This window comes from Aspergillus eucalypticola, assembly GCF_003184535.1.
Source record: "Aspergillus eucalypticola CBS 122712 chromosome Unknown BO83scaffold_10, whole genome shotgun sequence".
Lineage (NCBI taxonomy): Eukaryota > Fungi > Ascomycota > Eurotiomycetes > Eurotiales > Aspergillaceae > Aspergillus > Aspergillus eucalypticola.
Window position 1 is genome coordinate 183,207 of NW_020290284.1, and position 23,459 is coordinate 206,665.

At 51.5% G+C, this 23,459-nt stretch overlaps 10 protein-coding genes across 10 annotated transcripts; 6 read left to right on the forward strand and 4 right to left on the reverse strand.

Moving 5' to 3' along the window:
- Positions 1 to 28: 28 nt before the first annotated feature.
- BO83DRAFT_377728 (RNA-binding signal recognition particle subunit SRP54) lies at positions 29 to 2,141 on the reverse strand. Its single transcript, XM_025531072.1, has 2 exons — positions 1,943 to 2,141; positions 29 to 1,889 (listed from the first exon to the last, which is right to left on the reverse strand). The coding sequence occupies exons 1-2, from the start codon at positions 2,018 to 2,020 to the stop codon at positions 363 to 365; spliced, it is 1,605 nt and encodes a 534-aa protein (XP_025388776.1). The 5' UTR covers positions 2,021 to 2,141; the 3' UTR covers positions 29 to 362.
- Positions 2,142 to 2,312: 171 nt separating this feature from the next.
- Positions 2,313 to 3,318, forward strand: BO83DRAFT_377729 (rRNA-processing protein RRP15). Its single transcript, XM_025531073.1, has one exon. It carries the CDS (start codon positions 2,392 to 2,394, stop codon positions 3,256 to 3,258), a length of 867 nt encoding a protein of 288 aa, XP_025388777.1. The 5' UTR covers positions 2,313 to 2,391; the 3' UTR covers positions 3,259 to 3,318.
- Positions 3,319 to 3,352: 34 nt separating this feature from the next.
- On the reverse strand, positions 3,353 to 4,454 carry BO83DRAFT_377730 (ferredoxin family 2Fe-2S iron-sulfur cluster binding protein). Its single transcript, XM_025531074.1, has 3 exons — positions 4,061 to 4,454; positions 3,897 to 4,003; positions 3,353 to 3,822 (listed from the first exon to the last, which is right to left on the reverse strand). The coding sequence occupies exons 1-3, from the start codon at positions 4,318 to 4,320 to the stop codon at positions 3,578 to 3,580; spliced, it is 612 nt and encodes a 203-aa protein (XP_025388778.1). The 5' UTR covers positions 4,321 to 4,454; the 3' UTR covers positions 3,353 to 3,577.
- Positions 4,455 to 4,476: 22 nt separating this feature from the next.
- Positions 4,477 to 6,519, forward strand: BO83DRAFT_436740 (mitofusin complex protein UGO1). Its single transcript, XM_025535981.1, has 2 exons — positions 4,477 to 5,051; positions 5,128 to 6,519. The coding sequence occupies exons 1-2, from the start codon at positions 4,668 to 4,670 to the stop codon at positions 6,250 to 6,252; spliced, it is 1,509 nt and encodes a 502-aa protein (XP_025388779.1). The 5' UTR covers positions 4,477 to 4,667; the 3' UTR covers positions 6,253 to 6,519.
- A 701-nt stretch (positions 6,520 to 7,220) lies between these two features.
- On the reverse strand, positions 7,221 to 8,705 carry hapX (bZIP transcription factor HapX; the record flags this gene model as incomplete). Its single annotated transcript, XM_025532744.1, has 1 exon — positions 7,221 to 8,705. The coding sequence occupies one exon, from the start codon at positions 8,703 to 8,705 to the stop codon at positions 7,221 to 7,223; it is 1,485 nt and encodes a 494-aa protein (XP_025388780.1).
- A 1,817-nt stretch (positions 8,706 to 10,522) lies between these two features.
- BO83DRAFT_377735 (zinc-dependent alcohol dehydrogenase) lies at positions 10,523 to 12,374 on the reverse strand. Its single transcript, XM_025531075.1, has 5 exons — positions 12,142 to 12,374; positions 11,984 to 12,079; positions 11,688 to 11,915; positions 11,039 to 11,616; positions 10,523 to 10,983 (listed from the first exon to the last, which is right to left on the reverse strand). Exons 1-5 carry the CDS (start codon positions 12,302 to 12,304, stop codon positions 10,705 to 10,707), a joined length of 1,344 nt encoding a protein of 447 aa, XP_025388781.1. The 5' UTR covers positions 12,305 to 12,374; the 3' UTR covers positions 10,523 to 10,704.
- A 1,401-nt stretch (positions 12,375 to 13,775) lies between these two features.
- Positions 13,776 to 15,176, forward strand: BO83DRAFT_311457 (glycoside hydrolase family 71 protein; the record flags this gene model as incomplete). Its single annotated transcript, XM_025527473.1, has 3 exons — positions 13,776 to 13,865; positions 13,913 to 14,554; positions 14,601 to 15,176. 3 exons carry the CDS (start codon positions 13,776 to 13,778, stop codon positions 15,174 to 15,176), a joined length of 1,308 nt encoding a protein of 435 aa, XP_025388782.1.
- Positions 15,177 to 15,546: 370 nt separating this feature from the next.
- Positions 15,547 to 17,238, forward strand: BO83DRAFT_377739 (M18 family aminopeptidase). The gene has a single exon (XM_025531076.1). It carries the CDS (start codon positions 15,621 to 15,623, stop codon positions 17,169 to 17,171), a length of 1,551 nt encoding a protein of 516 aa, XP_025388783.1. The 5' UTR covers positions 15,547 to 15,620; the 3' UTR covers positions 17,172 to 17,238.
- Positions 17,239 to 19,330: 2,092 nt separating this feature from the next.
- Positions 19,331 to 20,302, forward strand: BO83DRAFT_336254 (uncharacterized protein; the record flags this gene model as incomplete). The annotated part of the gene is made up of 2 exons (XM_025528437.1): positions 19,331 to 19,474; positions 19,534 to 20,302. The coding sequence occupies 2 exons, from the start codon at positions 19,331 to 19,333 to the stop codon at positions 20,236 to 20,238; spliced, it is 849 nt and encodes a 282-aa protein (XP_025388784.1). The 3' UTR covers positions 20,239 to 20,302.
- A 904-nt stretch (positions 20,303 to 21,206) lies between these two features.
- BO83DRAFT_377740 (MmgE/PrpD family protein) lies at positions 21,207 to 23,409 on the forward strand. The gene is made up of 2 exons (XM_025531077.1): positions 21,207 to 22,016; positions 22,111 to 23,409. Exons 1-2 carry the CDS (start codon positions 21,615 to 21,617, stop codon positions 23,341 to 23,343), a joined length of 1,635 nt encoding a protein of 544 aa, XP_025388785.1. The 5' UTR covers positions 21,207 to 21,614; the 3' UTR covers positions 23,344 to 23,409.
- Positions 23,410 to 23,459: the final 50 nt, after the last annotated feature.

Consider the following 23,459-nt stretch of genomic DNA (forward strand, 5'->3'; position numbering starts at 1 on the left):
CTTATGAAATATAATGTTACTAGTGGTAGTAGTATATATCTTATAAGACGCAAAAGATCAGTAAGCTTCCATAGCATAGATTGATGCCCCACAGGGCCAGTCAGATAGTATTAGCGGAAAAAAAAAGATAAGCAAAAGTAAAATCAAGTCACGCCCAACACCATCATATGCTAGTTACAATCGACGAATGAGGTGAATGATGACTGAACTGAAGCAAAGCATACATCCCCAGTCTCTTAAGAATCAAACGAAAAGAACAGACGGGGACACAGGTGTAGTAATATAATCATGGAATGGTAACAACGCGAAAACATGAATCAAAAAGGAGTTTCGAAATGCGTGCATCATCGTCATCATCACAATCACCGTCCTCTACCGCGGCCTCCACCACCACCACCGCCACCGCCCATCAACCCACTCATCTGGCTCATCATACTTTGTAGATCCATTCCACCTAGACCGGGCAGACCACCGCCGCCTCCACCTCCTTGACCTTGCAGCATTTGCATCATCTTGGCCATGTCGCCCATGCCGGGCATACCGGGGAATCCACCACCGCCGGCACCACCCATTGCGGCCATGCGCTTCTGCATGGCGGCGAGCTGCTGCTCCTTGTTACCACCCTTGAGCATGTTCTGGGCGCGCTGCATCTGCTTCTTCTGTCCGCCGACACGCTTGGCCATGCCGGCCATCATGCGGTGCTGGGAGAGCAGGTCTTCCACTTCGCGGACGGTGGTACCGCTTCCGCAGGCGATACGGACCATGCGGCTGGGTTGTTCGACGAAATTCTTGCCGTCGCCGTCGAGTTCGGCGGCCGTCATGCTGTCGAAGATGTAGATCATACGACGGAGCTTCATGGAGCCGTCTTCGTCATCGAGACCCGCGGTCAGGTTGGATAGACCGGGGATCATGCCGGAGAGCTTGGAGAGGGGTCCCATCTTCATGATGGAGGTGATGTTTTCGCGGAAGTCGCGCAGCGTGTAGATACCTTCTGAGATGTGCTTGTAGGTTTCCTTAGCGGAGGCCGAGTCTTTGGTCACGGCTTGTACGTGCTCTACCAGTCCAGCCATATCGCCCATACCCAGAAGCTTCTGGATGAAGGCCTTCGGCTCGAAGCGTTCTAGGTCCATTAAGTGCTCACCGGTACCGAGGTAGATGATGGGGGTGTGGGTGGCAGCGACGGCAGAAATAGCACCACCACCTGCGGCGTGACCATCCGTCTTGGTGATGATGATGGCTCCGAAGTCTGCGGTGGCCTTGAAGGCAGAGGACTGGGCTTCGGCAGCCTGACCGATAGTGCTGTCGAGAACGAGGATGGTCTGGTCGGGGGTGACGGCGGTCTGAATCTGGGTCATTTCGGTGAAGAGCTCTTCTTCCTGCTTGTGACGACCACTAGTATCGACAATGATGATTTCGAAACGCTCCTTCTTGAACTTGGCCACACCCTCGGCTGCCACAATGGCGGGGTCGGTTTGCGTCAAGCTACCGTAGTAGGGGATCTTGGCTTTGGTGGCATTCTGCTTCAGCTGGTCGAAAGCACCAGCACGGAAGGTATCGGCACAGACGAGGGCAGTCTTGAAGCCGCGCATCTGGTAATGGCGGGCCAGCTTGGTACAAGTAGTGGTTTTACCGGCACCCTGCAGACCGACGAACATAATCACGTTGGAGCGGCCCTTCTTGGGACGGAAGGGCTCCGCATGGGGATCAACCAGGGAAACTAGTTCATCGAAGACGGCCTTTTGAATCAAACGCTTCTTGTTCACGGCGGCAGGAAGAGAGGCAAAGTTGACGCTGGACTTGATGGACTTGCGGAGGGACTGGACCAGGCGGACGTTGACGTCGGCGGACAGCAGGGCGGCGCAGATCTCTTTAATCATGTCATCAAAGGCCTATTTGCGGTCAGTACATACATCAGCCCGAGAAGAGGGAGTCTGATCCTCACCTTCTCGTCCAAATTGTTGGAGCGAGTCAGGTCATTGACAGCGGCGTTGATTCGCCGCCCGAGATCCTGAAGGACCATGGCGGGGGAATTCTAGTCGAAAGAGAATAGAACAAATTAAAGCATGTACAGATTAAAAGATGCGTCACTTGCTGCCAGAAATCGTGAAAGGTGGCAGGGACGACAGTAGAAAACGAATGGAGGATGCAGCGAGATGGATGAATCGATGGACTGAGAGGCCAACTGCGCGGGCGAAGCGATGCGGAGAGCCCCGCGGCCAATCACAGCCGTGCGTTGCTGGCCGCCCGCGAGGGACCCAAAAATTGCTGGGAAAAAAAGTTCGGGATTCAATGCAAGTTCATTGCATTTTCCACTTCATATCTCCTCCCACATTCGGGTCAAAGTTATATTTCTTCCAGTCAATCTTGAAATAGTTAATATCAGCCGTCAAAATGCCTCCCCACATGAAAAAGCGCAAGGTCCTTGAGTCGTTGCAGGCCGGTCCCAAGAAGAAGTTCAGAAAGCAGCGCGAATACCACAGCAGCTCCGAAGAAGAGTCCGAAGACGATGAACCCACCGATTTCAAGGCTGTCAGCTTGGCCGATTCCGACGATGAGGAAGTTCAAGTGAAGCAGCCCAAGAAGCAGACCAAGTCGATTGGCGCCTCTACGAAGAGCAAAGCGGCGGAGAAAGACGAAAGCTCCGATGAGGAGGAAGCCGACGAAGACGAGGAGGATGGTGATGTTGAGTCTGAAATCGATTCTGAAGGATCCGACGATGAAGAGGGTGCCGACTCCGATACTTCTGCACCTGCGACAACGGGTCGCAGAGCTGTCTCCAAGCGCAATGATCCCTCGGCCTTCTCCACCTCTATCGCGAAGATTCTGTCCACCAAACTCCCCACATCCGTTCGAGACGACCCCGTGCTGGCGCGCAGCAAAGCCGCTGCCCAGAAGAGCACCGACGTGGCGGAGGAGAAGCTGGATCGGCAAGCGCGCGCCAAGCTGCGTGCGGAGAAGAAGGAAGAGCTGGACCGTGGCCGTGTTCGCGATGTCATGGGTCTGGAGCGTGGCCAGGCGGGTGCCGTTGCTGAGGAGGAGAAGCGTTTGCGCAAGATTGCCCAGCGTGGTGTGGTGAAGCTGTTCAATGCCGTCCGCGCCGCCCAGGTGCGCGGAGAGGAAGCAGCCAAGGCAGAGCGCAAGAAGGGTACCGTTGGTATCGGCGAGCGCGAGAAGGCCGTGAATGAAGTCAGCAAGCAGGGCTTCTTGGACCTGATTAGCGGGAAGAAGGGCAAGCCGTTGAAGATCGAGGAGGCTTAAGGAGTTTTACGAGAAGTTTCTGTTCGCTGTTCAAGACCTGGCATACCTTGGGCGTTTGAGGGGTTGCTCTACTGTTGTTTCTGTTTCATTTTATCTCAAGTGTTTGGATTAAAAAGTGATATGCTATTTACAGGTACTTTCATGCCAAAAAGTGAATGGAGATCGGTATACCCAATAGAGACACGTTCGTTTACAAACCAATGAGCCCACAATAACCATAGATAGACCTGGAACCCCTCCCCAGTGTATGCGCTTGGATAATCATACAGTCCGTCCCTCATCCCCGGGCGCCTCTCGTATATACTCGTACAAAGCTCTCTTATTTCTTGGGCTCGAAGTCGCTTGCCTGCAAGTTTCGAGTCATCGACGGGAGCCGGACCACGAGACCATCGAGGTCCTTGCTCATGGCCACTTGACATCCCAACCGGGAGGTCTCCGTCAGACCGAACGCCAGATCCAGCATGTCGTTCTCGTCGTCCGACGGCTCTTCCATCTTATCAAACATGTCCGGGTCCTCGACGATCACATGGCAAGTCGAGCAGGCGCATGAGCCACCACAGGCACCTAAAAGTTTCCGGCGTTTGTCAGTCACTATGCCCCTATAATTCTGCGCATCCCCGATAACTGGCATTACACACCTTCCATCTCGATATCGTTTGCCTGTGCGATATCTAGCAAGTTGTCACCCTCAGAGACCTGGAGCTCAATCTTCACGCCATCCTTGTCGATGAACGTCACATTGATTCTGCGCATTAAACATTAGTATAGGTAGTATACGAAGCCAGCGTTCGCGATGACTCACTCCTCCCCGGGCTTTGGCGGCGTGATATGGCCGTGTTGAGCACCGGCCGTGACGGAAAAGCTGCGGCGAGCCATCCATGACTGTTGGCTCAGGAAGTTCCTCCGGGCGTTTATGGACAGTCTGCTTGAGGCAATCACTCGGGGTGTCTGAGTCGAGTAGGAAGAGGTGAGGAATCTCTTAGATTGGGTGCGACCGATGCTGTTCCCGGCCTTGGGAACGGCATGACGCAGGTTTAGGCACGCTTCTTTCCAGAACGACATGGCGCAGGGATGCTGGGAAAAGACGGAGAGGAGGAAAGGATATTAAAGAAATAGAAAATACTTTTAGAGAGCGCAATGCGAGGGGAGAGGAGAGGAGAAGAGAAGCGGACCAGCAGAAGTGGAGAGGAAGAGAGAGCAACAGAGCGAATCCTGGGGCACGAAAAAAAGGCGAGGCCGAACAGCGGCGGGAATTTCGGGCTTCTTCATTCGTCGGCTTTGCTTTTTTCGCCTTCTCCGAATTGCAAGCTTCAACCTGCTCTTCTTTCTTCCCCCCTCTTGACCTTCCATCCTTATCCCCGAAACAACTATAACGAATTCCCTCCCTTCTCCCTCTCTTATCTTCCATCATGACTGCTCCGCTGGATGGGCCAAATCCCCTCCGTCCTTACTACATCCCTCCCCCCATCGGTCTGGACGCCTCCAATGTCTCCTCCCCTCCAGATGCGTCATCGTCAACTCAAGTTTTTGGTGGTTCGGCGCGCGATCTTCTGCCCGACCTGGACTACTCCGATTACCTCGACAACTCCCCCTCGGTGTCCAGCTGGATTCGTGATGCTTTGGACGAAGCACTCCGTCGATACCTCGGTGTGCTAACTGCTCAGCCCTTCGATGTCGCCAAAACCATCCTACAGACCTATGTGGCCCCCGATGATTCTGCGGAGGGACAATGGGCGATGCATGATCGCCGGAGCTCTGGGCTGGACAGTCAGGTCGACTCCTACGATGAAGATGTGTGTAACACGACACAGACAATGGCAACCGGTGGGAAATAGACAGCTAACAATATGCTCTCTTGGGGCTCCTTAGGAATCCCTCTCCTCCGACGATGAGAGCAGCTACTTCACATCGGCAGCTCCCGCAGTACCAACGCCCTCTACTCCCCGATCCCGGAAGCCTCGACGCCATATTACCGACCGGAGCGGCTACATCCCACCCCAGACGTCGTCATCTCGATATGCCTTGGCCATCAAGAACCCCTCCTCCTTGATGGAGGTGCTGGGCCAGCTGTGGAGCACCAGCGGGCCATCGTCACCCTGGAAAGCGACCAACGCGACCTTCATCTATTCCCTGCTACTCCCAACCTTGAACACCTTCATTCGCAGTCTGCTCTCCGCCATTGTCGGCCTGCCAGAGGAAGATGTAACTTCTTCCATGACCGCAGACATCCTGACGTCCACCGCCCCGGTCGCGACGTTGGTCCTGTCCTTCATCTCTTCGTCGCTGTCGGCGATGCTTCTCTCTCCCATTGACACTGCACGCACATTCCTCATTCTCACACCGGCTACTCACGGTCCCCGCTCGCTTCTGCGGGCTCTTCGCCAGATCCCAACTCCTAACTGCACCATCCCCCCTCACTTGATCCCGATCACCATCCTTCACTCCAGTCTCCCCAACTTCATCATCAACACGACTCCCCTAGTCTTGAAGTCATACCTCTCTATTGATCCCGTGCTAAACCCGTCGGCATGGGGTCTTTTCACCTTCTTGAGCTCGGGCCTGGAGCTCGCAGTCCGGTTTCCTCTTGAAACCGTCCTTCGTCGCGCGCAAATCGCAACATTCACCTCCCCCAGTCTTCGGCAGCAGTCCCGCGGTTCCATCCGCTCAGTATCCTCCCCCACAACGGCTGAGGCTCCAACGACTGAGGTTGAGACCATCGTGCCTACGCCGCAGACCTACCGCGGCATCATTGGCACGATGTGGAGCATCGTCTACGAAGAGGGAGTGGCACCTGCGCCGGAGACTGATCGTGCGCGCCAGCTAATGAAGAAGCCCGTCGTACAGCGGAAACGCCAGGGCCAGGGTATCAAGGGATTATACCGGGGCTGGCGCATTGGCATGTGGGGGATTGCCGGGATTTGGGGCGCCAGTCTTATGGGCAGCTTCAGTGTATCCGGAGAGGACGAGTCGATGACCAGCGGAGGTCGCTTCTAAAGAGTCGGCACCGGGCCGCCTTCCACTCCCACCCAGATCTCCTCTCTAACTCTCGATCTCTCCTTTCATTCATTGTTCCTTTCTTCGTTTAATACCAATACCAACTGACGCTGCTATGGGATGTACTTTATTTTATTGTTTTTACTTGCAGTTGTCATATCTACGGAGCAAGCGGAATGGAATCGGCGTTGGAGCCTGTCATCTTTACAATTTATATATTGTTCATGTAGACCATACGAATCAATATCTACCTAATCTTCATTGCACATTGTCACCACTACTCGGATGTTCACTTCTACATCAATCAATCTAGTATAATGAATCGTAGTAATTAACCCGAAATAGCCTACCCATTACTCTACTAACTCAGCCAAACCCCAGCCTATACAAGCAAAAAAGAATAGAAAAAAGTGTCTAGAACCACGAAATGTTATAGTAGTATATGGGAAATAAATAAATAGTAAGAAAGAAAACGCCATATCATTTATTTCATTTCACCCGTCTAAATGTAATCATATGGAACGAACTTCAATTCATCCCGGTCTCTAGACAAGACAATCCTGGCAGTCCGGTCGTTATTATTTTTTAGCTCTTTTTTTGAGGACTTTTCATATGAGTAAGTTTTTAGGTTGTTGAGGTTCCAGTTTCCCTCCTTCATGGTCACTTTCTTTTCATGGTGGGGCGGATCGTAAGGGAAGGGTTCATAAATCCCTGGATGGAGGGTGGGGGAGGAGAAAGGAGATGAATGGGTGAGGATGGGTATTATGGAAGAGGAGGGGGTTATCTCTCCCGTCCATGAGATGAGGGTAGGAAGGTGTGAGTGAGGTGTGTATATATAATACAAACTCAGACATGCCATGAGTCAGGTTTGGGTATCATGAAAAATAAAAGCAGAATCAGAAAAGGTGCCGAAAAGAAAGAGGCAGAAAGAAGAGAAAATGTAGAGAGGAACAGAATGCAGAGGAAGATCATTTGTCGGCGAATCTCCGATCAAAGTAGCGTAGCACGCCCATGACACTGGCGGCTTCGACTTCCAATGCGGCTCGGGAGCCTGGTTGCATTACCTCCTTTTGGCTCTGACTGGGATTGGGCAGAGTGTGAAGTTTGGGAAGCCACGAGGAAATATCATCGCTGGCTCGAGAGAAGTTGGGGTGACGGGAGAGGGTGGTGAAGGCATCGGCACAGGAGAGAGTTAGGGACGGAGTAGCCGAGCGGCGCGAGCTGGAAGTCTGTGGTTGTTGTTGAGTTGACCCGCTGCGTTCAGGGTTGGAGTTGCGCGACATGCAGCATCCACCATCGGCGCCTTTACCGCCGCAACATCCGGAGGGAGCAGCGCTGGCGGGGCGGGAGGCCGCCAGCGTCTTGCAAAAAAGGGTCCGCCTGGGATCGGCGAGACATTGAGCACAAGTACCCGGGCCATTGGCGCAGGAATTCGTCGCTTGGCTAATGGGTGGGAGGGTCACCTCGGACCGCACGTCGCCGTCGGAAGGGGGCGGCGTGAACTGCGACAGGTTCTGGATGGGTGCCAGACGGTTGTTTTCGAACGAGTTCCGCCGGCGGCGCTCCTCTTCCTGGGCAGCCATTTCCGCACAAATGCATGGCGTGCCATCCTGGCAGAAACCACAAGGGTCAACGGCCGGGGAGGAGACATTAGTGACTGTGTCGTCCTGGACGTGATGGGGGGCCGCGAATCGCGTTGTGAAATCGATCTCCATCTCCTCTGGCTCAGGCTTGATTTCGGGTTCGGCACGAGACTGGCTCGAGTTATCAAGACGCTTTGACTGCGTTGACGTCCGCTCGATGCCGGGCATGCCGCTAAAGGCGTCTTCAATGCACTGACAGTGCACGTTCGAGCAGTTGTTACAGCCCAGGGGCACCTCCTCCTGCTCCTCGTGCATGTTATTTTCCACTGCCACATTAGCGGCGGATGAGTCTCTGGGTATGCGTGTCAAGGGTGCCTTGTCTGAGCGAGAGGCATTCTTGTCCGACAACGAGGACCGGAACTCCTTCACAAGGCTTTCCTTAGCGCTGCGCTCGACGGAGACCTCTTTCTCCAAAGCGTGGCACCGGTCACGCCACCAGGCCATTTCGCTCCGACATTGATCGACCTCATGGGAAAGGTTCGAGATCTGCTCCTTGAGTTGCACGACGTGGATCTCATGGTCATCTTCAATTTTCTTGATCTGGTCCTCGAGTTCGTTAACGCGGGCCGCTCGACGCTCCCGGAAAGCTCTCTGGGCAGCTCGATTCTGCGCTTTGCGTTTGGTAGGGGGCGTGTCTGTGGCGGGCTTGCGGCCGGGTTTGGGACGAGGGGGGATCACCCATTCCTTGGAGGTGATGGAGCCGGGTGTGCCCGGACCGGGAGACGGTGAGATGGCTGGCTTGGCGGCCAATGCGGGTGCCAACGGAGCTGGACCGGGCGCAGGAGCGAGCGAGGGAGCTGGAGTGGCCATGGTATTTAGAAGACCTCTTTTTATTGTAAGAGGTGGCCTGGGTCGTGGTCAGCAGTCATAATTTTTCGCCGCGAGGAGCGGGTTGCGGGAGGTGTTTGGGGAAGGAAACGGACCAACAGGTGGAAAGGAAGAAGAAGTGGTGGTGTCACTTGATCGCTTCGGCGGCCGGAAGAGCGGAAGTGCGCCCCTTCAGCCGGTAAGCGAGACGAGGTGTGGTGCAGAGCACACCGGAGGAGATTGGGCGTGCAGCAGCAATGTGATTTATCAAATCTATGCCACGAAGCAGACAGAATAATGGGCAGGGATTGAACAAGGTATGGAAGAGGAAAGGACAAAGGTAAGGCAGAAATGAAAACAGGAGGGCGACCGAGGGAAGAAGAGGGGGAAAGAAGGCCGGGAAAAAGGTATCGGATCAGATTAGATTATCGTGCGCGTTCACCGACTTCGGAGTTACGGTGGGACGTTCCTTGCCCCCGTCTATTATTCGCCAGTCCCGCGCCAGCCCGATGGTTATCAATCACCCAGCTCGGACTTGTTTGGGGTTAGGGTACGTTATCCACCTATTCTCCCCCCAGGAGTAATCTTGTACGCCGGGATTGCGTCGTTGCCCATTAGTTGATTCTAAAGCAGGGCTTGACGGTCAGCCTTATATGAACCGCGGAGTCTGCTCTGCTGCCTACCGACAGTACTACTTGAACTCTACATCTTCCACGCATCAGCATCGCCGATTACACGAAGAGTCCGAGATTAAAGTCGTGAGTCAATCATGACACTCTACACCTCCCATCCCACGGGACTCGAAATTCTCTCACCCCCGGCCCAAAGGCTGTACATGTGGGTACAGGTCTTCTTCCCGTCCAGCCTCTGTTTGGTGGTTGTTCCCACCCGCGATGAGCGCGGATTCCTTGGCAAGACCACTGTCTCCAGCAGAAGGAAAAAAACCGAAAAGCACATGGCAAAAGCGGATGCGCTTAATATTTGCCTCAGTTATAACGGAGCGAGGCTGACACATAGAAACATGGACATTCGGCGTCGAGTCCTCAATGGCCCAGGTACTCCCCGACAAACGAAATGAAAAATGAGATCAAACGGGGCCTGTGATTAGCAATTAGAACAAAAGATGGAGCCAATTACCTCTAACCGGTTGAACGGTTTTCCAGTCACAGAGACCCTTCAGGAGTTCTTCTCCCTTTTTGACCAGACCGGAGCAGACAAGACCCATCCCACACCCTCAACCCGCATGCACTGGGTTTTGGTTCATGATGGGTGGCATTATTCGGTACCACTGCTCCCTCCGTCGTCTGATCTTATCAGATTACGCTAGTCCCTTTCGGGCAATCCGAACCATGCGTGTCGTAATGCACGAACCAAAACCTGTCGACGATCAGTTGAGGAAATCCGCCTCCTTAGCCGGGTTCAGTCTAGTGGGATGGGTATGGTGAAAACTCTTCCTGGTTACTTGCCTGCGTTATTTGCCAGCAGTTGGAGCGCTCATGGTTGAAGTCATTTATTGTAAGTGTTTCAAATGCCGATGAACGGAATCCCTGGGAGGCGAATACGGCCCGATTTTGGATAGCTGTCGTTGAACGCGGCAGACCGACTTTTTCCACCATGCAGGGACTCGCATGTTAACTTCCTCATCACTCAATTATTTGAGTCACAGCTGATATGAATGCGACATGAGTTACATATGAGGTTGGTAACCTGTGCTTCAAAAGTACGTAGGCAATAGGGATGTCTGCTATTCGCGGAAGCGACCGTTGTGACTGATAGAATTCTCCCTCCACCGATCATCGCTCGTTTCTTGATTTTCGGGTTGCCTTCTTCCATTCCTTATTTTTTGCCCTCTGGGTCCCACCAAGTAATACCTTTGTACCCCCCATTCGCTGGAATTCAAGACGTCTGGCAAACTATTTGTGATTTGCATTATTCGTCACGTAAAATACAAGATTGAGAATGTTCATCAATTAAACAGAACATTAGGCAATATAAGCAGCATTTACAGATCAACCAGAGCTGGCGATCCTGTTGAGGGATGAGCTGAGTGCTTGGTTTGGACAAAGACCTTCTGGATGCCTCCCTCGCGATGGTCAAACAATTCGTATAGTTTGTCCATATCCTCCAGGCGGACGCGATGGGACACAATGTCCAATGGGTTGATCTCACCCTTCTGAATCTGCTCGAGGAGATACTTCCAATACTTCTGCACTGGAGCCTGGCCATTGCCAATGAGCCGGACACCTGTCTGCATCAAAGCACCGATGTTGAAGTGGTTTGTCTAGTAGTCGTTAGTTCACTAAACAAGTTCATAGTAAAATGTGGTTGTCACGTACATAACCAGCGTAGACACCTGTAACTCCCACACGGCCAAAAGGTCGGACAGATGTAATCATCTCGTTCAACATCTCTGAAGTGTCTGTCTCCATGCCCAAGAGCATCTCGAAATAATGTGCCCATCCTTTGGCGTACTCACCCGCCGTACAATCCAAAGCAACATCTGGTCCTCCAGGAACCATCTTCTTCAACTGAGATGTAATGGATTCCCCTCTGGGCAGCTTGGTGAAGTTCAAGGTCTCAAGCTTCGGGATCTTGCTCTGGACGAAATCCAAGCGCCAGGCGGCCTCTCCTCCATCAATGAGGATGACTCTACTGGCACCTTGTGAGAAGCTGAAGCTAGCCACCATTTGACCAATGGGCCCGGCACCCCAGACCGCAACTACATCGCCTTCATTTACCCCGGTGTCGACCACACAGTGGTACGAAGTGGCCAGGACATCGGACAGATACAATGCTTTCTCGTCTGGGACATCATCCGGAAGCTTCAGGAGGTTGACATCACCATATGGAACTCTGACATACTCTGCTTGACCACCAGCAAAGCCTCCAGTGAAGTGGCTGTAGCCAAAGATGCCTGTCCAGGATGCAGGTTAGCATATAATGTCGAAATAAGAGGTTAGAGATACTATGAAATGGGTAATATACCGGACGTCCGTTTGCCATACATGGCATTGGTGACAGTATTCTGGTTGGTGCGTTCGCATTGGGAGGTCAGCTGCTTCTTGCAGTTCCGACACTCGCCGCACGCAATGGGGAAAGCTGCCACCACTCGATCTCCCTTCTTCACCTTCTTCGCTCCTGGTCCTACGCTCTCAACAACACCGCAAAACTCATGACCCAAGACATCACCCTTCTCGAGCTGAGGGATGACACCTGCAGAAACCAACAGCGGTTAAGGGACCACTCAAATGGCGAGACATACTCGGGCACAGAACACATACCATGATATAGATGGAGGTCACTTCCGCAGATGGTGCTGCCAGTCACCTTGACAAGTACATCTCCTTCATCCACAACTCTTGGTTTAGGCATCTCCACTAATCACACAGGGTCAGATAAAAGAAAGCAGGAAGCCAAATTAGATACCGATCCTACTTACCAACCTCGACATGGTTTTTTCCGGTCCAGATGGTCGCCTTAATTTTCTCCCCAGTCTCCTGGCCATACTCTCCGTAATAATTGCTCACATCCGTGGTGACGGAGGCGTTACCGCTATGTCCGACTGCCTTCTCCACGAGGTTGGCAGCTTGTGTTGCGGCCATAATTGCGATTGGATTTGAAATCTTAAGTGAATGAGGATATTTACTCGTTATTACAAGATTTGCAGAAGGATCAATGGTGCAGGATTACGGGGCGCATGGGGGTATTTGTCTCGCCTCTCGCGGGGCCTCCATAGCTGACATCACCGTGAGGTCGGTGCCTGTCATGCCTGTCATGCTCCCCAGCATTGGTACCCCATTTCTGGTTCAAAGCTTGAAACAAAGCCGGTCGCCGACCCTACGGTACGCTATGATAGGCAACGTTTGGGACCCGACTTACTGTCCTTTGGTGCTACCCAGATTCTATTGCTTCAGAGAGCTCTCTCTGGTAATGACGTCATCTATCAATAACATCCAATGGCCTCGACGACAATCAGACAGTCAGTCAACTAGCCTGTCACGATGTTGACATAGCACATGATAATTGAGGTAATTCCCAAATATACGAATACACAGTTTTGGGAGGCACAAGGTCTGGGCCCTGTCAGCTGCCCTGTCGTTGCTTGTCCATGTTGGAGTTGGCCGCATTGCAGATCTCATCCCGTCCGCCGCTTATCGCGAGTCGAGTCTAACTTTAGATGCATGATTCTGCATTGATAGCTCGATTTATTATTCTCTTGGGTTACTCATCTTCGTGTTGTCAACAGTTGTCAACATGAAGCATTTCTGCCTAAAAGCTCTCGGGTGCGCTGCCAAGCCGGTCCCCGCCATTTATGATCTCTGTCTTCCCCGTGTCATCGAAGCTGTACAGCACCCGGCTGAACGCCCTGAAATCTCCGTCGCTGTCACTTCTTGAAGAAGGCGCCTCTGATTGCCGAAAAAGACGCTTACTCTGTGGACCAATAAGACGCCCTTCATTCCCGCCGGCTCACTCCTGTCTTGGCCGAATTCTTCGCGACGCCCTGGTCTCCCTCCTCAAATTCCATCATGAAACACCTCGATCGTTGGCTGGACCGGATTACCCGTCATGCCAAAGAGATATTGGAGCCATCCTCCCAGCCTGTTGCGGAGACGGGTCCACCGCCCAATCAGCAGTATCACCGTCCTCCGCCGCCAATACCTCCAGGTTTGTGCCGAAATTTCATACTTTGTTCACCCATTCCTGAAAGCTGTGATTGATCCTATTGGGAAATGATCAGCTTGATCTTGCCATGAAGCCGCTTCCCTTCATTCTGTCACTCTCGTATCCGTCTGCTTTGTTCCTATTATAGGGATGCCTTTTGGAGAAATATGAGTGATCCCGCGTGTTTATATTGTAGATCGCCAATGTATCATGTGCTTATTGGCTTGGAAAAGCCGAGACCGCATCTTCGGCACTTAGCGACTGAGATTTGTATACGAAACCAAAGTATACACAGTTAGGCGTGCTTAGATTGTGCTCAAGATAGCACTACTTTGCTTTCAGTTGTCTTTATACGAAACTCACCCACTCAGCTTCTTCAAAACCAACAATTAATGTTCAACACTGGATGAAATGCTGATCGGCTGTCTAATCTCATGGATTATAGTTGCAACGCCGGTGCTCGCCAGAACAGGCCCACAGACAGTTTTTGCTCATTTCATCGTGAGTACTTCTGCCTTTTACGAGAAGGGCTCACTGACCGGGGTCAGGTTGGAAATGCCGCTGCTATGACCTCCGAGCAATGGGAGTCGGACATTAGAGAGGCGCGGAAAGCTCATATCGATGGCTTTGCACTGAATATTGCTCCCCAGGACAGCTATACCGATGATGTCCTCGAGAAAGCGTACTCTGCAGCGGAGAGCGTCGGGAATTTCTCCCTCTTCCTGTCTTTTGACTATGGATCCGGAGGCCCATGGCCGGCCGATCGGGTGATCACAACGATCAACACCTACCGGAATCGAAGTGCCCAATATCACTATCAGGGGAAGCCGCTAGTATCAACATTCATAGGGGCTGGTAATGCAGACGACTGGCCGTACATCAAAGGCTCCGCTGATTGCTTCTTTATGCCATCCTGGCCCGATATGGGGCCGGCAAGGCTCAGGGATTACCTAGACATCATTGACGGTGCTTTCAGCTGGGATGCCTGGCCGGTGGGGGCGCAGAACAAAAACGTGACGAGCGATCGCGAATGGATGCATGCCCTTTCCGGGAAGCCGTACATGATGCCTGTCTCTCCCTGGTTCTACACCAATTTACCCCAGTGGAACAAGAATTGGCTATGGCGCGGGGACGATTTGTGGCACATACGGTGGGAGCAAGTCATGAACTTGCAGCCGGCCTTTGTCCAGGTAAGGCAATGCCTCGGATGTGCTGGGCACTGCTGACCATGATTAGATTATCAGTTGGAATGATTACGGGGAATCTCACTATATAGGACCAATCTACGAATCCGGGATGCCTGACGGATCTTCCAAGTACGTCTTAGATTGCCCGCACGATGCGTGGCGAGCTCTGCTGCCCCACTACATCGCCGCCTATCGAGGATTAGGGATGAATAGTATGTACCAGGCGAATCAGACACTGCCTTTGGAGGATAAGATGGTTTACTGGTATCGCTTGAATCCGAGTTACGCTGGGAGCGCCAACGGCACGACGGGCAATGATCCTGGTGTGGGCCAGGAGGTGATGCCACCGAGTGAACTTGCCCAAGACCGATTATTCGTCAGTGCTACTGTTAAAGATGCCTGTGAGGTATACGTCCAGATCGGATATTGCGAACCTACAATTCTCCAGGTGTCCAGTCCAGGAATCCATCACTTTTCGGTGCCGTTCAACGGGCAAACGGGGCCGGTGCGGATAGTGATGGTCCGGGATGGCTATGAGGTTGCAGTTGCCGCTGGACCAGCGATCACGGATGACTGCAAGGATGGCAATGTCAATTGGAACGCGTATGTGGGAACGAGCGACTAAGCCGAAACTATGAGACTAGATAGATGGAGATAGGAGATAGTGGTTCATCCTCGGCTCGGGCCAAGTGGGACGCAGCTTATCAGTGACGCAGCTCCCGATCAACATGGCTGGTAAATAGATTCTGGGGGCTATACACGCCCCTCATATTACGTGATTCTTAAAGCGATTGCTGTTGTGACTATTCCAATCAATTCCAATGACCGTAAGCTTGTCTTCGTTTACAATGAAGCCCACTTTTGCCATCGCCCGACGGAGCTCCGGGCCTCAGCAACCAAACTGGTCACGGCGCTTATCGGAATGATCGTCGAAGCTCCGCTCAGCTGACCTCGTCCCTTCTCCGCTCTTCTCCAATTCCCTCCCTCTCCTCATCCTCTTCCTCCTCAATTGACCACTTGGCTATTCCACTACTTCGTCTACCACCTTTACTACCTTCACTACAGCTCCATGGCCAAGAAGAACATCATGGGCCTCCGTGAGGCCGCCATGGCCTATCGTCCCAGCTCGTCCGGCCACCTCCCCGACCCGGTCCAGGACTACTCTCCAGTCTCTCCTGCTCCCACCGCGCAACCTACCGCGGGACCGGGGTCCGTTAATCCAGATGACTATGCGAAACCTTACTGCGAGTTTATGACGGCGAACCCGACCATCTTCCATGCTGTTGACGGCTTCACCAAACAGCTGGAAAGCAAAGGTTACAAGCGCCTGCCCGAGCGCGAAGCGTGGACCTCCAAGCTGGAACGCGGCGGGAAATACTACTGCACTCGGAACTCCAGCGCGTTTATCGCATTTTCCATTGGCAAGGATTACAAGAGTGGAAACGGTATGGCTATCGTGGCCGGTCACATTGACGCCCTCACCGCCAAGTTGAAGCCCGTGTCCAAACTCCCCACAAAAGCCGGCTTTCAGCAGCTCGGAGTTGCCCCATATGCTGGTGCTTTGAACGAGACTTGGTGGGATCGGGATCTATCTATTGGTGGCCGTGTTTTGGTCCGGGACCCTAGCAGTGGAAAAGTCGAGTCCAAGTTGGTCAAGCTGGACTGGCCGATCGCCCGTATTCCCACATTGGCACCGCACTTCGGCGCGCCATCTCAGGGCCCCTTCAACAAGGAGACGCAGATGGTACCTGTGATTGGCGTGGACAACTCCGATCTCTTCCAGCAGCAAACGTCGTCCACTACAAGCCCCTTCGCGGCGGGCTCATTTGCCTCTACGCAGCCGGAGAAGCTCGTCAAGGTCATCTCCAAGGAATTGGGCATTACGGACTACAACACCATTCTCAACTGGGAACTGGAACTCTATGACAGTCAGCCAGCGCAGCTGGGCGGTCTGGAGAAGGACCTGATCTTTGCGGGGCGGATTGATGACAAGCTATGCTGCTACGCGGCTCAGGAGGCTCTGATCGCCTCACCAGACAGCACATCCCCGGGATCGGTGAAGATGGTCGGTATGTTTGATGACGAGGAGATTGGCAGTTTGCTGCGCCAGGGTGCTCGGTCCAACTTTATGAGCAGCGTGATGGAGCGCATCGCCGAGGCGTTCGCCCCGAGCTATGGTCCCAACGTGCTGGCGCAGACCGTGGCCAACAGCTTCTTCGTCTCCTCAGACGTCATTCATGCGGTTAACCCCAACTTCCTCAACGTGTACCTGGAGAACCACGCCCCGCGCCTGAACGTCGGCGTGTCCGTCTCCGCCGACTCGAACGGACACATGACGACGGACAGTGTGAGCCATGCTTTCATGAAGCGTGTCGCTGAGCGCTGCGGCTCAACCCTGCAGGTCTTCCAGATCCGTAATGATTCCCGCAGCGGCGGCACTATCGGGCCCATGACCAGTTCCCGGATTGGCATGCGGGCAATCGATGTGGGCATTCCCCAGCTCAGTATGCATAGTATCCGGGCGACAACGGGCAGTCGGGATCCTGGTCTGGGAGTGCAGCTGTTCAAGGGTTTCTTCGACTACTTTGAGGAGATTGACAAGGAGTTTGCTGACTTTTAGATTAGACATGTTGTACTTTGATATAGTCTAGATATAGATTCCCAATGCTATGTGTAGTGCTTCAAATTCGAGAATCGTTTTGTCAAATAAGTATTGAGTTTAGTATACTCACGGACCTTTGAGACTGCATCAAGGTTTGTTTTTCTGTGTTTGGGCTGTCCTGCATATTCAAGTCCAATATGTAGCTTTTACCTCGATATTCATACCAAATAGAGAACCTCCAGCACCGACCATATGGTTTCAAACTCGAAATAATCAGTAAGGAATCACACCCATCAAGCAAGAAAAAGAAGTAGCTTTACCACTGCCGAACTACTCTAAAAACTTGTAGAGAAGTAGACCCAAATACTACATATTCTGCCGCCTCCCCCTAAAGGCGGTACAAAAAGCAACAGAATGCTGACTCAGGTTTTCGGGGCTGTACAAAATGGATTTCCGTCTATAGCCGTCTATTTCCGTGTTTTTCTTTGCGAGGTCGATGGAGTTCTGCCGCTTTGGGCGGTCAAAGAAACGGTCTGGGTGGGCAGTATGTGGATGAGCGACTGTATGGGAGGAAACCCTCATTGACACGGTTGGTGCAAATCTGTTGTTGGTGGATCCAGATTCGATCTTGTCAGTGCTCTGAAAGTCGTGAGGGGGAGAGATTAACTTGGTGATTTCTTCGAAGCCTGTAAGGTGGTTTGTTGGTATCTGCGATCCAGTCTTGATTTCTTGAACGTTCTATCTACTTCCAGCGATATGGTATGTGTTTTGCTGCGTAGTCCATACTCATGACGACATCTTCTCTGACATGATAGAAGACTTACAGCAACTTTCTCACTGTTTTGAGCAGAGGTGAGGCACTAGCCCTATGATCCGGTGCATGCGGTTGATCGAAGACTACTTTGTAGAAGTTGTATGTGGTTGAATCTACAGACATGATTGACTGAGGTTGGAGAAACATGGATGGATTCTGGTCTATATGAAGTTGAAGTATGAATAAATTTATCCTGGGTATCACCCTCGATCATCATGTTCTCCGCTTCCTCGACTGTTTTCGGTGTGAACAAGCTCAATGCTTGCTAGTAGAAGTATGTGTGACGGTTCTTCGAAGGGTGGAAGTCTATCGCAAGGATTGCATGTCAACTCGCTAACCAGTAAACTCAAGTTTACTGTGTATTGGCAGTTGTGCTTATCCTTTATTTAAAGGGCAGTAAAAATAGCATGAGTTGTATGAAACGAATGTTAAGACATCTAGCGAACAAAGAATTTGATTGATGAAACTGTATACGCTTGTTAACTTAAGCGGCAGGAAGACAAGGCCCTTATAGGGGTAATTCCCTTGGATTAATGGAATGCCCCGCGGATTGAAATATTTCACAAAATAAATAGGCTTTATCTATCTTTGATGCTCATGGCTGAGGCTTCGCATTCCGTCCCAGTTGATTGATTTTATGCTACTGGGATTTACCGTTAAGAACCAGTTATAAGATTATTTGTCGACACGATCTTATAAAATGTCAGTTACACTGACGCAGTTCTAGACAGGGATCGAGCGCCTCTCCCAAGGCATATATTTGCTTAACTTGTATTAGTACTATATTTACGGCCCCGAAATATCATGAGTAAGAGGATGGATCTGACGGATACTCTTGAAGAGATGAATCTACCTCAAGACTAAGATGGTAGCAGGTGTTTCAACATATGTGCAATATGCAAAGTGGGAAAATCCAGCACAACTACAATCTATCTCTCACAATAAGATCCAATAAACTTTCGAGGATAAAGAGCCAACTGGAGCATGCCTGGTAAATTTAAGACAAAGCAAGCAAGACATGATATACACTCTTCTCTCCGTCTGGAAAGCCCCGAATCCGATGGTTCGCTACAGTCCAACTAAAGCGCCCTGATACTATTGAGCCCTATGCAATCCGCAACTGACAAGTACTCTTTGCATAATATCTCTATTATGTTGCAGAACAAGGAGTTACCCTATACTTGTTCTTCACCTGGTGGAAGATATCCTCACCAAACTCCATGTTATTCAATTGCACAAGGTGTGGCTTTCCACAATCACCATGGCCAGACACGCAACTCCAATGATTTATATTCCTGTCGAACCACCTTCAAGGACACATTCTTGTCCTACAGTGACACTGCCCTACTTGCATCAAACCAAAATGCCTGAATACGAATACACAGGCCAGGAGGTGAACTACCAGCTAATCGCAGACATAGTACAGCTTCTTGAAGAGAATGGCATACCATGCCTGCTAATCGGCGACTACATGTATGAAGCCATGGGAAGCCCTGGACTCCGCGGCGTAAGTCAACTTCCTGATCTCATCTAGACTCTTTACAACCGACTAACCAAGCCTAACAGAACATCGAGCTCGTCCTCGAAAGCCATGATATAAACAAAGCAATCCACATTCTCCGCAAAGCCAACTTTCCCGATGAGCAACCCATGTACTACACCCATCTGCTCTGTCCCTTTCCCCACATGGGACAAAAGACCTGTTCAGCCCGCGAAACCCCCTTCATCCCCTACCACTCATTCCACCTAAATGGGAGTGTCTGGGGAGAAATGCGCACGGAGTTCCACACTGATCTCTATCTATACGAGAAGCGATATCTCTTCTGGGACCTGCGTGAGCTCACTCTAGGGGAACTTTACGAAGATGACCCCCATTTCATCCTAGCCAATAATCCCCGTCTCCCTCCCCAGAAGGACAAGCAGCATTGGGGCCGGTTTCCTGATACCCTGTACCCGGTCAAGATGCCCATGCCGGTGCGGTATGTCGAGGCGATGATGCTTCTGACTGCCCGGGACTGGCAAATCAAGGGACATGGGTGGGCTTGGCGGGCTGAGATAATTTATATGTGGAAGCATGTAAAAGGTGTGCTAAAGGAGTTCTTTGAGTTGGAGAGGTTCAAGCCAATATTTCGGTTCTGGTGGGCGGATTTGGAGACTTCGGAGACAATGTCCGGTGGAGAGGTGCTGTGTGTGCATAGGCTAAGGGGGCAATTGGTGGCGGCGGGTGTGATGCCTGAGACGCCGCTTACTTGGTTGAAGACGTATGATTGATTCAGTAGTGATTCCTTGTCGTATATAGTATTTGGTGTATGCATAATTTTGATATGGAGTTAATTAGTATAAATGGGGCAATCAGGACTGACATGCTCTGCCTCAAATCAGTCTCTGAAAAACGTTACCTATTGTTTCCCTGATTAGGATACATTTAAGGCTTGAGAGTAGTGAGGTAGTAAGTAAATGCTAGGACTGGAAACCAATCTCTAACAGTGGCGCAATAGGTGGGTAGACATGGAAGGGTTTCGTTAGTTGCAGTAGTGGAAAATACATTTTGCAATGATCCTGATGTTCACGTCTCACCAGGTCGTCATGAGAGCTTTACTAGTTCGTATCCAGAAGAGACATGATCCTACACTTCTCAGCATGTATGATTCCTCACGGACATCAAGAGTTGAAATGGGCGGAGAGGCAGATTTGATAACTAGGGTTGACATTGCGAGACAGCAGATTATGTAACCCAACCTTAAATACGAACGGTAATCAAGCAAGGAATGAACCCTACACTAGACAAATACGACAACATGAATTAGCTGAACAGATTATTTCCCCAAGAAGGCAATTGATTGTCTATGTTCATGACATACGTCATACGCGAGTCCGAGACTAGAATGATCCACCAATATACATTGTAGATAAGGCCCAAGCGTAAGCCCTCATTCCCACCCCACTCCCTATATGTCCTCTTCTCTATAGCACAATAGCGCCGATTACCCGGTCTGCTTACTGCCTACTGCTTACTTACTTTCCATCCCACACAACCAACCGATCGATCGACAGAAGGAAGTTAGCAAATGCATACAGACAAACAACACCACTCATGACATCAATCAACAATAGTAGAAAAGTATACAATCCCCTCCATCACATGCCCATCGACCAAGATCACCAGACCCCTGAGAGCCAAAGTAACATAAAAACCAGACTAACACGAAAATCGGCTCTCGGAACCCGATCGGCCCAGCCTATAATCAACTGATATTGTTAACACCCCCGAAATCCTCCTCTTATCCGACTGGAGGAGCATTAGACTACTTTCTAGGCGTCCAACTAGCTTCCTTCCTGCATTACCGGGACCAATCATTTTATGAGTTGGATATTGAGTGAGGGGGGATTTGCGTGGGATACTAGCTGGTTTGTTAGTAGGTGTTATGATGGTAGTAGGAGAACAGGTAGGTAGGGAGTGGTAGGGCAGGCAAGGTACACCGACGTTGTCGGTTGTTGATTGCTTGTCTCCCTGTTACTTGTTTGGATGACGTTCTCTCTGCGTGTCTTTGGGGGGTTATAAATAGGGTGTCGAATATCTGGAAGATATGTCATTCTTTCTCTTATCATTCAAGAATCATTTGGGAAGTCTTTATACTACATCCAATATGGTCGCCGTCACCGCTAAATCTGAAGCAGCTTCTGCTGCTTCGCCCATTCCTACCAATTCTAATACCACCATGACTAGAACCCTCAACGGGGTAGATGGTTCAAAGGAGAAAGAAAAAGATCATCAAACCCAAAACAAAGAGGAAGGAACAGCAGCAGAGGAGAATGAAACCAAACCATATAACTCCTCCAACGGCGTCACCAGCCAACTCTGCACCTGGATTGCCTCCCTTCAACTAGAAGACATCCCAGACTCCGTCCGCACCCGCGCCAAGTACCTCTTTCTCGATGGCATCGCCTGCGCACTCGTTGGTGCACGCGTCCCATGGTCGCAGAAGGCTTTTGATGCGATGGCTGTCTTCGAGGAGAAGGGGAAGCATGTGGTTATTGGGTATGAAGAGGTATTCTTCCCTCCTATCTCTCATTCTCACGTTCGATCCATTACGTGGTTTAAAAGATAAAGTTAGTGTGTCAAGGTACTAACGGATTTGGCAGCGCCTCGGTGCCATCGCCGCCGCAACTCTCAACGGCTCCTGGATCCAAGCCTGCGAAGTAGACGACTACCACAGCGTGGCGCCCCTACACTCGCAAGCCGTGGTCATTCCCCCTCTCTTCGCGGCCGCCGTCAGTGCACGGGACCATCCGACCACCCCACGCATCATCGACGGGCGAACGCTTCTTCTCGCCTCGGTGGTAGGGTTCGAGGTTGGTCCGCGCGTGGGCATGGCGCTGCACGGCACCGAGGTGCTCGCGAAGGGATGGCACTGCGGGTCTGTATTTGGGGGGCCCGCGGCTGCAGGTAGTTCCGCGAAACTTCTCGGGTTGTCGGCGGGTCAAATCGAAGATGCAATCGGAGTAGCAGCGACGCAGGCATGCGGGCTCATGGCGGCTCAGTATGACGGGATGGTAAAGCGGATGCATCATGGCTTCGCGGCAAGGAATGGACTGTTGGGCACAATGTTGGCGTGGGGAGGATACGAAGGGATCAAGAAGGTGTTTGAGCGGCCGTATGGAGGGTTTTTGGCAATGTTTGGTCTAGGGTCAAAGCATACGCCTAGTTCGAAGCCGGAGGAGGTGGCGAAGGATTTGGGGATGTTTTGGCATACGGCGGAGTGGATTCGGTTGAAGTTGCATGCGTGCTGTGGGGGGATTCATGGCACGATTGAGTGTTTGGCGGAGATGCAGAAGATGTATCCGGAGCGATTTGGACGGGAGAAATTGGGGGAGATCAAGGAGATTCGGATCCAGTTGAGTGATGCTGTGTTTCATCATTGTGGGTGGGCGCCGGAGACGAGGCCGTTGACGCCGACGGGAGCGCAGATGAATACGGCGTTTGTGGCGGCGTCGCAGTTGGTGGATGGACAGGTGTTGTTGGAGCAGTTCTCTTCGGGGAAGTTGGATCGGGATGAGGTTTGGGAGTTAATTAGGAAGACGAGTTGTGTGCATACGGCGGAGTTGGACAAGCCAAATATTGGGTGTGGTGCGTTGATCTCCATCACGTTTGCTGATGGTGGTCAGGTTCAGCATTCGTTGTTGAAGCCCAAGGGGGTGGATGAACCGATTTCGAATGAGGAGATCTTGGAGAAGTTTCGTCGGTTGACGGGCGGGTTGATTGGGGTGGAGAGGCAAGAGAAGATTGAAAAGGCTGTGCTGGGGATGGAGGAGTTGCAGGATGTGAATGAGTTGATTGAGTTGCTAAGTGTGAATGTGGTCAATCCGTTGCAGTAGTGAGCTAGTCATCTGGTATGATTTTTATGGCGTTGGTTGTGATGGGAGATTTCATTAATGAATTAACAAGTCATTCAACATGGTCAGAATTATATTTGTGAGCCAGTAGTCGTTCT

What these genes read in the sequence shown, in the direction of transcription:
- BO83DRAFT_377728 (XM_025531072.1), bottom strand. Translation starts at nt 2,020, where the DNA reads ATGGTCCTTCAGGATCTCGGGCGGCGAATCAACGCCGCTGTCAATGAC. An exon ending in CCAACAATTTGGACGAGAAG is followed by an intron (nt 1,890 to 1,942) that starts GTGAGGATCAGA and finishes GACCGCAAATAG; the next exon opens with GCCTTTGATGACATGATTAA.
- BO83DRAFT_377729 (XM_025531073.1), top strand. Translation starts at nt 2,392, where the DNA reads ATGCCTCCCCACATGAAAAAGCGCAAGGTCCTTGAGTCGTTGCAGGCC.
- BO83DRAFT_377730 (XM_025531074.1), bottom strand. Translation starts at nt 4,320, where the DNA reads ATGTCGTTCTGGAAAGAAGCGTGCCTAAACCTGCGTCATGCCGTTCCC. An exon ending in CCGCCAAAGCCCGGGGAGGA is followed by an intron (nt 4,004 to 4,060) that starts GTGAGTCATCGC and finishes TTTAATGCGCAG; the next exon opens with AATCAATGTGACGTTCATCG. An exon ending in AAACGATATCGAGATGGAAG is followed by an intron (nt 3,823 to 3,896) that starts GTGTGTAATGCC and finishes GGAAACTTTTAG; the next exon opens with GTGCCTGTGGTGGCTCATGC.
- BO83DRAFT_436740 (XM_025535981.1), top strand. Translation starts at nt 4,668, where the DNA reads ATGACTGCTCCGCTGGATGGGCCAAATCCCCTCCGTCCTTACTACATC. An exon ending in TCGACTCCTACGATGAAGAT is followed by an intron (nt 5,052 to 5,127) that starts GTGTGTAACACG and finishes GGGGCTCCTTAG; the next exon opens with GAATCCCTCTCCTCCGACGA.
- BO83DRAFT_377735 (XM_025531075.1), bottom strand. Translation starts at nt 12,304, where the DNA reads ATGGCCGCAACACAAGCTGCCAACCTCGTGGAGAAGGCAGTCGGACAT. An exon ending in AAAAAACCATGTCGAGGTTG is followed by an intron (nt 12,080 to 12,141) that starts GTAAGTAGGATC and finishes CTGTGTGATTAG; the next exon opens with TGGAGATGCCTAAACCAAGA. An exon ending in GTATGGCAAACGGACGTCCG is followed by an intron (nt 11,617 to 11,687) that starts GTATATTACCCA and finishes CATCCTGGACAG; the next exon opens with GCATCTTTGGCTACAGCCAC.
- BO83DRAFT_377739 (XM_025531076.1), top strand. Translation starts at nt 15,621, where the DNA reads ATGGCCAAGAAGAACATCATGGGCCTCCGTGAGGCCGCCATGGCCTAT.
- BO83DRAFT_377740 (XM_025531077.1), top strand. Translation starts at nt 21,615, where the DNA reads ATGGTCGCCGTCACCGCTAAATCTGAAGCAGCTTCTGCTGCTTCGCCC. An exon ending in TGGTTATTGGGTATGAAGAG is followed by an intron (nt 22,017 to 22,110) that starts GTATTCTTCCCT and finishes CGGATTTGGCAG; the next exon opens with CGCCTCGGTGCCATCGCCGC.